This window comes from Vulpes vulpes, chromosome 13 (assembly GCF_048418805.1).
Source record: "Vulpes vulpes isolate BD-2025 chromosome 13, VulVul3, whole genome shotgun sequence".
Taxonomy (NCBI): Eukaryota; Metazoa; Chordata; class Mammalia; order Carnivora; family Canidae; genus Vulpes; species Vulpes vulpes.
This window is the reverse complement of record NC_132792.1, coordinates 37,679,388-37,695,167: the sequence shown is the minus strand read 5'-3', so window position 1 is coordinate 37,695,167 and position 15,780 is coordinate 37,679,388. Positions and strand designations below refer to the sequence as shown.

General features: G+C 38.9%; 1 protein-coding gene across 7 annotated transcripts in view; it reads left to right on the top strand.

Annotated features, from left to right (window-relative positions):
• The window catches only part of MTDH (metadherin), a 56,772-nt gene extending 45,379 nt beyond the window's left edge, over positions 1–11,393 (top strand). For 6 of the 7 annotated variants that reach the window (XM_072734253.1, XM_072734251.1, XM_072734248.1 and 3 more), the window contains 4 exons: positions 1,573–1,680; positions 4,713–4,853; positions 7,486–7,642; positions 8,326–11,393. In XM_072734253.1, coding sequence (XP_072590354.1) covers positions 1,573–1,680; positions 4,713–4,853; positions 7,486–7,642; positions 8,326–8,396 — 477 coding nt within the window. In that variant the 3' untranslated portion in view covers positions 8,397–11,393. The remainder of the gene's footprint in view (positions 1–1,572; positions 1,681–4,712; positions 4,854–7,485; positions 7,643–8,325) is intronic. The other variant, XM_072734250.1, reaches the window with a different exon arrangement.
• Positions 11,394–15,780: the final 4,387 nt, after the last annotated feature.

Genomic DNA, 15,780 nt, shown 5'->3' with positions numbered 1-15,780 from the left:
TTGTTACGGCCACTCTTCCTCCTGTTACCACCCCCATGGTAATGCCTGGCAACCAGTAGTCTGTTTCCATCTCTATAATTCTGTCATTTCAAGAATTTTCTATGAATCGAATAATACAGCATGTAACCTTTTCATACTGTTTTGTTTTGTTTTGTTTTTCACTCAGCATAATTCTCTAGAGATTCATCCAGGTCGTTGTATGCATTCATTAGTTGGCTCTTTTTTACTTTGAGTAGTCACAGTGTGGATCTGCTTCAGATTGTTAAACCATTCTCCTGGTGAAGGACATCAGGATTGTTTTTAGCTTGGGGCTGCCATGAAAAAAGCTGCCATATACATTTATGTACAAGTTTTTGTGCAAACATAAGTATTTTTGTGGGATAAATGCCTAGGAGTATAATTTTTTTAAATTTTTTATTATTATTATTTATTTATGATAGTCACAGAGAGAGAGAGAGGCAGAGACACAGGCAGAGGGAGAAGCAGGCTCCATGCACCGGGAGCCCGATGTGGGATTCGATCCCGGGTCTCCAGGATCGCGCCCTGGGCCAAAGGCACGCGCCGAACCGCTGCGCCACCCAGGGATCCCAAATGCCTAGGAGTATAATCCTTGGGTTGTAAATAGTTACATATTTAGCATATTAAGAAACTGTCAAACTATTTTTCAGAGTGGCTGTATCACTTCCATTCCCACTTACAATAAATGAATGATCGTATTTCTCTGAATCCTGGCCAGCTCTTGCTTGTCACTATTTTTTATTTTAGCTGCGGATAAGTGTCTAGTGAACTCATTGTGATTTTAATTTGCATTTCTCTAATGATGAATGATACTGAACATCTATCTCTGCATGTGCTTTGCCATCTGTCTGTCCTCTTTCGTGAAATGTCTGTTCATATCTTTTGCACATTTTCTAATTGGATTGTTTACTATTGAATTTTGAGTGTTCTTTATATAGTCTTAGATATATAAGTCCTTTGTTGAATATATGGTTTGCAAATATTTTCTCCCACTCAGTAGCTTGTCATTCTCTTAACAGGGTAGGATTCCGTTTTACTGCAAATAGTTTTGCATTTAAACTATGAAATAAAACAGAATGACCTAACCAGTGAGTTTTTAAAAACCAAGGTTTGCACAGCTCTAGTAATTTATCGTGGAGGCGATAAAAGATATAAAAAAAAAAAGAGAGACGCCTGGGTAGCTCAGTGGTTAGGCGTCTGCCTTGGGCTCGGGGCGTGATCCCAGAGTCCCGGGATTGACAGCGTTGGGCTCCCTGCGTGTAGCCTGCTTCTGCCTCTGCCTCTGCCTCTCTCTCTATGTCTCTCATGAGTAAATAAATAAAATCTTTAAAAAAAAAAAAGAAGAAGAAGTGGTCTGTCATAGACATAGGAGAAGGAAGTTCCATGTACTTGTTCTTTTTTAATGTGTAATTTTAGATACATTTCATTACTCATTACTAATTCTTAGCATTTAGGAGATAAAGACCGAGCCTAATGAATGAAATTATTCCATAATTCCTGAATAATGAAAAATTAACCAATTGGTTCACTTTAATATTTTGCTTTTAACATCAGGTTTCAGATGATGATAAAGAAAAGGGAGAGGGAGCTCTTCCAACTGGAAAATCTAAAAAGAAAAAAAAGAAAAAGAAGAAGCAAAGTGAAGATAACTTTCCTGCTCAGGTAGGGTATCAGAACAACAGACGTCATTCATTAAGCACCTACTGCTGAAATGTGAAAGGCTAATATGCAGATACTAAGAATATGTAGAAATAAAAGACATAATAGGAGATAGCAGGTTTACTTGCAAAGCATTGGAAAAGTCACAGAATGTTTTAAAGATCTTCTGTATCCTACTGTAATAAAAACTGTTGCTTTAAAAGAATCATAACCAAAGATGTAAAACCAAAAGTTACTAAAAATAAAATAAGATACATTTTGGTTTATATTAAGGCGAAATGGAAAAGGAGATAACAGTGTTTCTCACAGAATGTCTTTTTGAATAACTGGAATTTATTAGCAAGTTAGAAGTTTAGTTCAATTAGAACAATCGTGTGCATCACGAGTGAAGTGTCATCCACTCTGAGTTTGCTCTGTTTCGCTTAGTATCTTCTGCTTGTTTGGCTTCTGACAGGAGCTTTATTTATGTCACTCCTACATTTTCCTTCTTTTTTCATGGTCTCACCTATTAGGAAAATTTTTATATTATAATATGGGTGAAAGCAAAGCTATTTTAATTTGAAATATACTAGATCACTAGAAGTATGCATGGGTTTCTCTTTGAAACACTATCACCATTACATTACAAATTACGGAAATCTTACTCCTTACTTACAACATGCAGCTAGTTCTTTTTATTCCTCTAAATGTTAGGAGATAGGGGCACCTTGGTGTCTCAATCCTTTGAGTGTCTGCCTTCAGCTCAGGTCATGATTTCACGGTTCTGCAATTGGCCCATGTGCGGCTCCTTGCTCAGCAGGGAGCCTGCATCTCCCTCTCCCTGTACCTGCTGCTCCCCCCGCCCCCTCCCTGCTTGTGCTCTCCCCTCTCTGTCAAATAAATAAAATCTTTTAAAAAATAAGTTAGTAAATAAATGTAGGACATAGCCAGAGTTTCTATAGAGGATAGCCCACATAATTTTCCTGTTTATTGTTTTCTTTGGGAAAAGTTGCTGCATAAGGCTTTTTTAAAGGAAATATGCATTGCATTCATTTTTGTTAAGGGAAGCACAGCCCATCATAAATGATACCAATCCATTTTCAGTATTAGTTTTTTCTCACAAGTAGTGGTTGGGTATTAAGGTTAACACAACTGAGATCAATGGATATGAAAAACTAAAACTATGGAATAGAGGTTAGCTGAGTGAGCTAATGAAAAATGTTATTGACAGCTTGATAATACTGTCTGAACTCTTTTAAGCCAGACTTTCCTGGACTTTTGTGATTTTCTGGTTTGTGAATTAGATGAGTTCCTTTTAGAAGAAATTTTGTGCAATAGATGTAATCTGTAAAGTTCAACTTACTGGCAAAGGTCATTAACTTGTGAAAGTTCTTTTGGTATTCTGATACTCCTTTGATCTGTTTTTAAAAATAATAGTGAGTATGGGACACCTAGGTGTCATAGTCGGTTAGGTGTCTGATTCATGGTTTCAGCTTGAGTCATGACCTCAGGGTCGTGAGATGGAGCCCCACATGGGGTTCCGCACTGAGCGCTGAGTCTGCTTGAGACTGTCTCCCTCTTCCCCTCCCTTCCCCCCCCCCAAAGTCAATAAATCTTTTAAATAAATAACAAGGAGTAAGTATACAGGATTTAGAGTCAGATCTGTATTCAAATTTCAGTCTTGCCATTTAGTAAACTAGTAGTTTTTGTTTTACTTTGCAAAAGTGACTTAACTGCATAGGTTGCTTTGAAAATTAAATGAGACATCATGAAATTCTGTGCCAAGTATATAGAACATAGTAATCTACCCATAATACATTTGGGAATTTGTTCATTTTACTTGTGTGTACGTAGTTGGTGGGCGTCTTTACTGTTAGAGTACAGCTTAGAGGGGCACCTGCGTGGCCCAGTTGGTTAAATGTCTGCCTTCAGCTCAGGTCACGATCCCAGGGTCCTGGGATTGAGCCCCATGTTGGGCTCCTTGCCCTGTGGGGAGCCTGCTACTCCCTGTCCTTCTGCCTGCTGCTTTCCCTGCAAGTTCTCTCTCTCTCTGTCAAAATAAAATCTTTTTTTAAAAAGAAAAGAGTATAGCTTAGGATAGAACTAACTGATGTGTTCACATTAATTTTGTACAGATTGCAAATCTTACATACATACTTCCAAACCTATTCATTTAACTTAAAATCACAACAAAATTTGTTTTGCTGTCTAAACCCACTACCATCCTGAACAAGTTTTATAAATTACCAGTATTGGCAGAAAACTTTCAAGATAATCCTAGCCAGTTGTTTGTATGTATGTGTTCGCTAAAAAACAATACAATTAACAGTGATAGTCCTGTTCGATATATTCTCGTTCATATTTATTTCACACACCCAAGCATATAATGTGCTTTAGAATTACTTTGTTGGAACTCCTTTTTAAAGTCTGCAGGCCTAAGAATGGAAATGTTACAGCTTGGATAGGACCTTAGAAATTATCTAGGCACATTATATTTTATAGTTAAGAAAACTGAGGTTCAGGGAATGAAATGATTTGTCCTTGACCATATGCAGCTAGACTGCAGGAGGCCAAAACCGCAATGTCCTTTCTGCTATGTCAGCCTCAGTTATCTACAGAATGTGCATATGTACAAATATTTTGTTCCTTGAAGAATTCATTAAGTGAAATGTTATTTCTAAAGTCTTGGTTTGAGTATCACCTAATTCACTGTGTACTTTGTTTAAAAGAAAAAAAAAACAGTTTATTTTGTTTGAGTTGGTTTAGTAAATTAGAATGGTTTGCATTTGGGGATGGGAGTGTATTGGTTTTTAATTCCCAATTTATTGAAGTCCCTGGGGATAGCAGGAGTGATCACTGTTGTTCCAGATGAACCTGTGTATTTTCAATCTTTGAATGCTTGTTTTTGTATGCTCTGCTAAGCTATTTGGACAATTATTGAAGTTAAATTACTTTCTTGGACTATCTTTTGGATATTAATATTACAAGCTAAATAGATTTTTAATTAGTAAAAAAAGAGTTATTTGTATCATCTAATAGACTACTTTTCTCTGTAGGACACAGAAGAATTAGAAAAAGAGATTAGAGAAGATCATCCAGTGAATACCTCTAAAGTCCGTCCAAAGCAGGAAAAAGCTTTTTCTTTGAAGACCATAAGCACTAGTGATCCAGCTGAAGCACTCATCAAAAATAGCCAGGTAATTTTTTGATATTTAAGGAATAAAATTTTGATGACTTAAGAATTGTGCCATAACTCTTATTTTATTGAAGCACTAAGTGCTAAGCATCGCTAATCACTAAAATGCTAAGCATTTTAAATACACTAAATAGTTTAGCCCTCATCACAGCCCCATAAGAGACGTAAGATCTATTATATAAATGAAGTTGGGGAAGTTGAATACCTTGTCCCAAGCTGCATAACTATCTCTGGTGAAACCAGGATCACAAGAATGTATTTTCTCCTATTAAATATCTAAACATACAGAGGATAGATTGCTTAGAGGAAATGTAACTGGTTGCATCTTGCTAAAAGCAGGCACATAGTACATAATAGGACTCCGGTCCAACTTCTCAAAATGTAACAACATTTGTTTAAAATTTGGTGACCGGTTCGTTTTTTTGTTTTGTTTTGTTTTTTTTCTTTTTAACAATTTATTTATTTGAGAAAGAGCACAAGCATGGGGAACAGCAGGCAGAGGAAAAAGCAGGCTCCTCACTGAGCAGGGAGCCCAATGTGTGGAGCTTGATCCCAGCACCCAGGATCATGACCCAAGCCAGAGGCAAGACTCCCAGCCATTGAGCCGAGCCACCCAGGCCCCCTTGTGACAGGTTCTTGAAATATGTGCCATTCAGTAGAAAATTTTAATATGTCAGAAGGGACCATATTAAAAGTCTAGGCCAGTGACACATAGTTTTTAAAAATCTGATTTCTAGAAAGGCAAATTATATAGAAATATATGAAATCCTACTAGAGTTGCATGGCTCGTTTATGTGCTCATTCAAAAAAATGTATTGAGAACCTACTACACACCACCCACTATTTGAGGTTCTAAGAATATATCCAAGAGCAAAGCAGATAAAAACATCTCTGCCTTTGTGGAGCATACATATTGAATGAAACAGCTTCAGATAGGAGCCTGAGTTACTGGGGCACCTGGCTGGCCCAATCAGTGAAGCATATGCTCTTGATCTTGGGGTTGTGACTTCAAGTCCCGTACTGGAGTTAGAGCTCACTTAAAAATAAAGTATTTTAAAATAAAAATTAAAAAAAAGAAAAAGAAAAGAATCTGAGTTACCACTAAAAGAAGTAATTGGTAATGGTCTTGTGCTAAAATAAAATCTTAACCATACTTCCTATTGGGATTTGATGCTTTTAATTCCCTAAGAGAAAAATTCCCTTTTGAGATAAAAGGATGTGATCTCAGTACAAGCATAGATTTAATAGTAGGGCTGCAAAGGGTCATTTGACATTTTGATGTTTTACTTATTAGGAAGTCATTTTCAGAAGCCATCTGGTAAACTATTTCAGTTCTTCTGGGATTTAACAGATTAAGTGAGACAATAGGAGAATACTGGAAATAAATGCTAAAACTTTTGAGTATGAAGTAAATATAGAGAACATTAAGAAAGCTGAACTGAGCAAGACAAATGCATATGTGAAATAGGAGGGAATCCAAGTAATTACCTGCATGTACAGAGCTTCCTCCAGTTTCCTTTTCCTTTGAGCTTTTTTAAAATTTTAATTAATTAATTATTTGAGTGAGTGAGTGAGTGAGAGGGAAAGAGACTCTGAAGCAGACTGTGCACTGAGCACAGAGCCTGATGTGGGGCTCAATTCCACAGTCACAAATCCATGACCTGAGCTGAAGCCAAGAGTCGGATGCTTAACCAACTCCGTAGCCCAGGTGCCCCTCCCAGGCGCCCCTCAGTTGAGCTTTCTTAACATCCACAGAGCCTGGAAGAACTAGGGGCAGGAGAAATGTCACCTGCCCTGTTCCCGTATTCACATCATGTTGATAAGTAACACCAAAGGATGAATGGATCTCCTCCTCTGTTACAGCCTCAAGGCACTCCAAATACTGGAGCTTCCATCCTTACCTCTCCTAACCACCCACTCACAGTTAGGCCTCACTTAGGCAAATCAGTTGACTTGCCCCCTTTCTGCTCCCAGGTTGGAGAGGGGAGGCAAGGACTGAGTCTAGGCCCTCATCCTTACGATTTCACTACCAGACTGGATAGAACTGGAAAATTTGGATTATTGCTTCCTTTAATGGAAAGGACTAGTAGCTTCAGTCTGCTTTTGTCTGATGCCATCTTTTTCCATGGGTAGGAAACGGAAGTGATTGCTGCCCTGTTTGAGTTACCTCTCAAGAAACAGAGGAGGGAATGTCACCCACTGGAAGTTCAGAAATTAGCCATTTTCTTCTTGTCTTTCATATGAAAAAGTTTTGAGGAATTGAGAGATGGTGAAAAGTGGACAGAACATTGAATCACTAGAACATATAAAATATATTTGTAATGCAAAAGAACATAAAAGCTCATGGAAATGGAATTCTTCACTCTTATTTGAGATTCAGTAAACATCTTGTAATTTTAATACTTTTCATCCATTTTTTTTCTTGACCTTTATTGATGGATATTGTAGGTAAAGATTTACTTGGTTATGCTGCTAGAGGGCAGGCATGAGTTGTGGTGTTTCTGCCGGTAATTATTTGGAAACTGTCTTGGTGTATTTACTTATTCCTAAACAGCCTCTTGGTATTACCGTGATACTTAATTTTATCTGAAACTTTTTATAAAAGAACCTAAAATAATTTTATTCCAAAATAGCCTATCAAGACTCTTCCACCTGCTATTTCTACCGAGCCATCCATTATTTTATCAAAAAGTGATTCTGACAAGAGCTCTTCCCAAGTGCCACCGATATTACAAGAGATAGATAAATCCAAGTCCAATACTAAGCAAAATAGTGTGCCTCCTTCACAGAGTAAGTAATCCTCATTTTTTATTTTTTTCTATATTCTCATACACTTTATAAGTGTTAATATCTTAGAAGTCTGAAATAGTAGACTTCTGATCTTAGAAGTCTGATGGATTAGTAGGGCAACCCTCCCTTCCTTTGCAAAGGCTAGACTCCTTGGAACCTTGTGGACCTCAGCTCTGAGGGCCAGTGGGCTGACTGACACCACTCCAAGCAAGAGGGGTGGCCGGTGACAGACAGCGGAGGACTCGATGCTTGTCTCTCCATCTATCTGGTCCCGCTTGTTTTCCGTGCACATGTTCTTGGGACTATGAATTGTTCTTTGCCCCCTTTTCCCTCCTTTTGTCCCTTCAGCTACCTTCAGGGTCAATTTTGCCCATTATCACTTTTATTACTTAGATTGAGCCATATCAAATGATGGGTTTTCTAGATCAGAATCAGTGAAATATCTTCCATGTGATTAAGTAATACATTGGGATTCAAAGGAAAAGAGGAAGGCAGCCATAGAAGAATCTAAAAACTTGTCACTGAAACTTGAAAACTTAAAGGTTGAAGCATTATTAGTGGATTTCAAAACATGTTTTCATTAATGCTACTTTTGTATTTTTGAGACTTTGGAGTATTTACTCCTGTTTTTTCTTTTTCTTTTTCTTTTTCTTTTTCTTTTTCTTTTTTTTCCCCCCCTTTAGCCAAGTCTGAAACTAACTGGGAATCTCCCAAACAAATAAAAAAGAAGAAAAAAGCCAGACGGGAAACGTGAATATATTTTTCCTGAATTGGACATGTGTTTGCAAACACTGTCTGGAAGATTATGCTGTTTATGCAATAATTTGTGAACATGTACAGAGTTTTATATAAATTTAAACCAATTTTTAAACCAAAACTGTGAACACAACCACCGTAAAAATGGAATCAAAGGAAAGTTAATTTATGAAATTAAGAGGTCAGCAGAATATACTCCAGTGCTGGGAGACAGGTGGGGAGAGTCTTTTCAACTGAACAAGAAAGATCTTAATTTAAGAATATATCCTGGTTTTACAGCAGTGCCCTGTTTACAACAGCTTGTCCCTGTCGCCTCTGCAGCTGAGGAATCCAGGGTTCTGAGGAGAGGGGGCTGTCTGCAAGTGGGCGGTCTTCTGCACGGAGCTTAGACCATCTGAGGCTGTTTATGCTTAAATCCAAGTGCTTTGATCAAATGCATAATCTGCTGTCTCCTACATCTATGTTGGCAGCCGTTTGTATTAAAGGAATCACAAGTGCAAATAAAGGTCACTTATCATTTGTTAACTAAACTCCTGGTTTAGATTACAGTTTTTAAAAAGTTCTTAATTAAAACATTGAACATGCAGTTGATGGCTTGTATGGCTTACGAAGTTATTTTTGATAGTCTTACATTACTTGAATTGTTCAAAGTTCAGTATATTTTAAATTAAGAAAGGTAAACTATATGTGTTTGTTTTATACTTGTAAGGTTCAGACTCACAAATAATGCTCTTGTTTAGAATTTGAAAACTTTCGGGCAAAATCCACGTTAACATTTTTCCTTTTCCCTAGCAGTTTCTTTTTTCCAGCATCAACTCTTCTGCATTGCTAATACTTCAACTTTAAAAATGAAATCTCACAAATTAGTTATACAGACAGAACTTTGAGTATGTGATGGAGAATGAAAAACTAGAGTCAGACAGCTTTAATTGACATTGTCAAGACCTCCAGTTATCAGGAATACATTTTTTTACTGCCTTAACCTATAGTGCGTAGAATATGCATCAATTTCTTGAGGGGGATTCGTGTTTTTATAAAAATTTTCATGTAATTATTGCAATCGTGGTCAAATAAGGAACGTTTTCTGCTTGAGACTATTGATTTAAATGACGTGTGAGATGTTTCACCATTTTCAGGCACTGTGTAATTCTATTGTAATAAACTGGCAGGTATCTTTGTAACTATAAATAGTGCATGCTCAGCCATGTACACTGTAAATAGCCTTCACCAAACGTGTTTGACAAGGACCATAATTAACATCACTTAGTGAATTGTGATAAAAAAAAAAAAAAGCCATGATTTATTTGATGTGATTGGCTTGTTTTTACGTGGCGCCAAGAATGAAACTGTTTAACAGCTGTAACCAATGGTACTGACCTGTCCATCCAATCTTGTCCTTTATTATATCTGATTGTGGTTTGATAGTATTGCATTGTCACACCAGGAAAGCTGAAGAAGCAAAATGGTTTTAGTGACTGCTGAAGACCGGCCTTACTAACGGACAGCTTTCCAGCCGAGGATTATTAGCTTTTATCAGGTGTTAACATCTGTTTCAGGAATACGGCAGTGTGTTTACATGTCAGAAGTCTCGTTTCATTCTATGATATTTCTAAATTGATTTCTTTAAATAAATTCAGCAAATGGATAGCATTGTTTTTATTTGCTTCAATATTGGGGTAAAATAAGCTCAACTGCCAGGAATTCATTTCTTCAGATGACTTTCTTCTGTTAGCTTTGCATAGATGTTTCTTAAATAGATCCGAGGGTTCCTAAGTTGCCAGCACTTTGTAAAGGTGTCCCAGAGGAGGATTTGAGGAGTCTGTGTAAGTCTTTAGAATGTGCCAAAAGATCTATGCTCAGAAAATTGAACTCTCTCAACTCTACCTCACCATTTCTTTAGCTTAGGATTTTGTTGGCCGTGTCAGGTGTTGGACTTTATTTCTCCAGCTTAGCGTCTCCCATACAGCCACCGACAGCGGGCGTGAGAGACACTGTCTTTCGAGGAGAGATCTAGTGTGGAGATGAAGAAGTGCATTGCTAAATGGGTGGACCTGGAGTGGAGATGCCTCTGTCTCTCCTCTCTAGCTCAAGACCCAGGACGTGGATTTTATGTTTTTGAGAGATGGCAGCTACGAGTGATAAAAGTATTTTCTTTCATACGCATGAGATGAAAACTCTTGCACAATTAAAGTATCATTGTTTGTTGCTCTTTACCTGTTCCAGAAGATTTTTGTATGGCACTGCCAGTTTCTGGAATGTGAACACAGGAACTGTTCTCCATCATCAACCTCAGAAGGAACTAAAATGAAGGTAGTGATTCAGGGAGGAGAAAGAGAGGAGCCTGTTGTCCTTTGGAGGCTTGGAATAGGATGCTTCCCAGACTGTTAGGAGGGTGGTAGCTGATCCCTTTAGGTGTCCTGAGACCTGAAGGGAAACCTTGTTCTGATTAGCAAACGAGGCCTCCTATGTAGAGATCCCCCTGACCCTGACCCGTCCTTCCCTATTCTGTAGAGGGGCTTGGGATTTCCCCAGACTGGAATCCTACCTATCCGTACCCCAGATTGAGCAAAACAATAGTTGAGAGAGTTAAAAAAAAAAAAAAAAAAAAAAAAAGATGTTGAAATAAAATGTCGTTAATGTAATTTACCATGTTTACTTTGTGCATGCATGGGATGGGGGGGGGGGGGCAGTGGAAATAATTTATCCAGATCTAATGGAATTATTTCACAGGCTAATCCAGTTTGTATTTGGGTTAAAGATAATGGAAGGGCAACATTTAACTACAGAATTTAAAAACAGTCCTCTATTAACAGAGTGTGAAATATTTTTCAAAATTGAGAATTAATTAGGTTTAAGATGTCTAAGAGATGTCTTACGACTTTCTTCTGTGAACTCATTGCACAAACTGGAATTACTTTCCAAAAGGTTTAGGGAATGCAAATATGTTATTTGTAAAATGCATTGAGTTTTGTAAATAAACCATTTTTTTGTGTAATTGCTCGTTACAGTTCTCTTATGGGAAGGGATTTCAGTCATTTTGCATCCAAAGCAGCTAGCCTAAGGGCAGTTACTTTTTGATGTTCTTGATGCTTCTTTCGAAAAGCCTGGGTGCACTTTGAGGCTTTACTAGTGGGAAGTCAAATGTTTGGAGTTAAGCACCCTGTAAAATAGCTGTTGGGACACATGATGTTCTCTGTGGGAAACTTCTTCCATCTGACGTCGTCTTAGCAGTAGCTGTAACTGCCACCAGGTTCAGTATATGACTTGCATCGGGTTTTTAAGTTAAGGAACTGAGACTCAAATTTGGCACTATTTATTACTTTTGGCTATGTCCCCAAACAATAGTGACTTAAACAAGATAGAACTTTGTTTCTTGTGCGTGTAAAAGTCCGGAAGGCAGTCCACGGCTGCTGTAGCGCTGCGGGGTCAGGAACCCAGGTTCCCTCGACATTGGTCCCCCCTGTTACTCAGTATGTAGCTTCCACATCAAAGTTGCAGGCAGCTGCACAGCTAGAAACCTGTCAGCATTTCTGTCCTCTTCCTTTAGGAACACTTCTTAAAAGTTAGCACCACATAGGCTCATCAACTCAAACTTGATCCTACTAGCTACAAAGAGAACAGGAAATAATCGTCTTTATTCCAGCTGTCACAGGCCAATTAACATTTCAGGATTCATGACTGAGGAAGCACAGCTAGCAGTCGCCGTCATGGGGCTGGACATGCACTGCGTTTGTCCTGCACCCAAGCATCACTTAAGGTTGGGTTTTAGTTTTTCCAACTAAAATTTTGAAATCTCTTGGGTACCACTCAAGAGTAGCAGCTAGTAATGTTCAAACTTCTATGTAATAGAAGTATTCAAACTTCTGTGTAATAGCTTTCTGTAAGAAATTCCTGCCACTCGACTGCTTTAAATTGCAGAGACAGGCTGAGGGAGACTGAGCAGCCTGCTATCATGCCTATGTTGCAACTATAACAAGTGTCAATAGAAAAATTACCTTGGTGTATAAAGTAATTAAAAATAAAATACATCACTGTTTTTTCTAAATGCTTTAACGGAAGAATGATTTCTAACTCTAGCATCAAGATGGGGTGCATTGTGACATGCTAACTCATAATAGTTACATTACTGAGATTGGTGACAAGGCTAATGGGAGAAAAATTTCAGCAGATTCAAAATCTTCCCCATGAGAATGATATTCTTATTTGTATATGTGTGCTTTCCTTTATTTATTTATTGTATCGAAGCATTCAGAATGAATATATGTAACATGTACATAAACTATAAAGCATAATAAAATGAACGCCTCTGAAACCACCATTCTGCTTAAGAAATAGAACATTATCAGCCGAGGGGATGTTGGGGGTGAGCCTGACTTCCGCTGTTGTTCACTAACAGGATCAAGGGGGAAAGGCATGGATGAAGACCGCTGCTCTCAGGCGTCCCAGGCTTGCACGGGTCGTTTTCCCTGCCCCAAACTAGCTGCAGGTCCCAGGTAACTTAGCCAGTCTCGGAAGGGAGTCCCGGGAGTTGTTTTCTTTTCTTTCTTTCTTCCTTTCTTTCCTTTCTTCCTTCCTTCCTTTTTTTTTTTTTTTTTTTTTTAAGATCTGAATCATTAAAAATGTAGTTATTTCAGCTTGAGAGTGGGGAGAGATCACAGATTGACTTTTAAGTTACTCTGAGAAAAGTGATGATTTGTCTCAATAGATAAATAAGCCCTTACCATACAAATAAAGATATGGTGATGCATGTTCCTCCTGAACTGTCTGGAAGTTTTGTACTTCTGGTTTGGGAGGTGAAGATCTGTCACATTTGAGCCACCCAGAACCTGGATTCCTTGCTAAGGTACCAGCAATATATCTTACTTATTTATTTAAATATTTAATTTATTTATTCATGAGAGAGAGAGGCAGAGACACAGGCAGAGGGAGAAGCAGGCTCCATGCAGGGAGCCCGACGTGGGACTCGATCCCGGGTCTCCAGGATCACGCCCTGGGCTGAAGGCGGCGCTCAACCGCTGAGCCACCCAGGCTGCCCAATATATCATATTTAGATAGAAAATTTCAGAGAAAGAAAATGTTCAAGTGCCCAAAGGTAGTAAAAATGAAATATGGTATGCTAATATTGCTAACATTTCCATATACACAAAAGATATTTTTCTTTTGTACGTTTGTTTCCTTTCTTGTGTTTGATGGCTTACGGTATGATTTACACATACACCCCCCCCCCCCGCCCCGAGTCTCACACCTCCTGAAACAGATAGGACACATGCAGCATCACCCTTGTGGGGAGAGGTGGCTGCTCTTTGACTAGCAGGTGGCTGTCAGGGATGGACATCAAGGGTTTCTGACTCTGCCCTGTGTGACTCTCACCCACATGGCACTTTGGTTATAGAATTGTCTGAAAAATGGAAGGAATAGATATAGAATACTTTATCCAACTAGAAAATTGACTTGATAATTAAAGATAAATTCAACAAGATTTGAAATGAAATGATTTTTGAAAACCTCTGAGGCCCCGATTCTGCTATTATCATAACCACTGACAGGAGATAGATTTGGAAAATGTCATATGGTACCCGAAGAAGCAAGTCTCCTTCAGAAAACAGTTCTAGATTGACCTGTGGAGAGGCATGCTCACTTCCTCCTGGATTCATGGGTCGGTCAGCTGGGCAGCCTGCAATGCTGTCCTTTAGGGTGGCTGAGGAAGAGAAAATGTCATTGAAAGCAAATGTCTAATGTTCCTGTTTGGCTTAGCTCTTTTTTTGGTATATTTTTTTATTGGAGTTTGATTTGCCAACATATAGCGTAACATCCAGTGCTCATCCCATCAAGTGCCCCCCCCCCCCCGTGCCCATCACTCAGTCACCCCATCCCCCCGCCCACCTCCCCTTCCACTACCCCTGTTCGCTTCCCAGAGTTAGGAGTCTCTCATGTTCCATCACCCTATCTGATATTTCCCACTCATTTTCTCCCCTTTCCCCTATAATCCCTTTCACTATTTTTTATATTCCCTGTATGAGTGGAATCATATGATGATTGTCCTTCTCTGACTGACTTACTTCACTCAGCATAATACCCTCCAGTTCCGTCCACGTTGAAGCAGATGGTGGGTATTCATCCTTCTAATGGCTTGTATATACAGACCACATCTCCTTTATCCATTCATCTGTCGACAGACACCGAGGCTCCTTCCACAGTTTGGCTATTGTGGACATTGCTGCTAGAAACATCGGGGTGCAGGTGTCCCGGCATTTCACTGCATCTGTATCTTTGGGGTAAATCCCCAGCAGTGCAATTGCTGGGTCGTAGGGCAGGTCTATTCTTAACTCTTTGAGGAACCTCCACACAGTTTTCCAGAGTGGCTGCACCAGTTCACATTCCCACCAACAGTGCAAGAGGGTTCCCCTTTCTCCGCATCCTCTCCAACATTTGTGGTTTCCTGCCTTGTTAATTTTCCCCATTCTCACGGGTGTGAGGTGGGATCTCATTGTGGTTTTGATTTGTATTTCCCTGATGGCAAGTGATGTGGAGGATTTTCTCATGTGCTTGTTGGCCATGTGTGTGTCTTTGGTGAAATCTCTGTTCATGTCTCCTGCCCATTTCATGATTGGATTGTTTGTTTCTTGGGTGTTGAGTTTAATAAGTTCTTTATACATCATGGATATGAGCCCTTTGTCTGATTATGTCATTTGCAAATATCTTCTCCCATTCTGTAGGTTGTCTTTTGGTTTTGTTGACTGTTTCTTTTGCTGTGCAGAAGCTTTTTATATTGATTAAGTTCCAGTAATTCATTTTTGCTTTTGTTTCCTTTGCCTTCGTGGATGTATCTTGCAAGAAGTTGCTATGGCCGAGTTCAAAAAGGGTGTTGCCTGTGTTCTCCTCTAGTATTTTGATGGAATCGTGTCTCACATTTAGATCTTTCATCCATTTTGAGTTTATCTTTGTGTCTGGTGTAAGAGAGTGGTCTAGTTTCATTATTCTGCATGTGGATGTCCAATTTTCCCAACACCATTTATTGAAGAGACTGTCCTTCTTCCAGTGGATGGTCTTTCCTGTTTTGTCGAATATTAGTTGACCATAGAGTTGAGGGCCCATTTCTGAGTTCCCTATTCTGTTCCATTGATCTATGTGTCTGTTTTTGTGCCAGGACCACACTGTCTTGATGACCACAGCTTTGTAGTACAACCTGAAATCTGGCATTGTGATGCCCCCAGATATGGTTTTCTTTTTCAATATTCCCCTGGCTATTCGGGGTCTTTTCTGATTCCACACAAATCTTAAGATTACTTGTTCTAATTCTCTGAAGAAAGTCCATGGCATTTTGATAGGGATTGCATTGAACGTGAAAATTGCCCTGGATAGCATAGACATTTTCACCATAT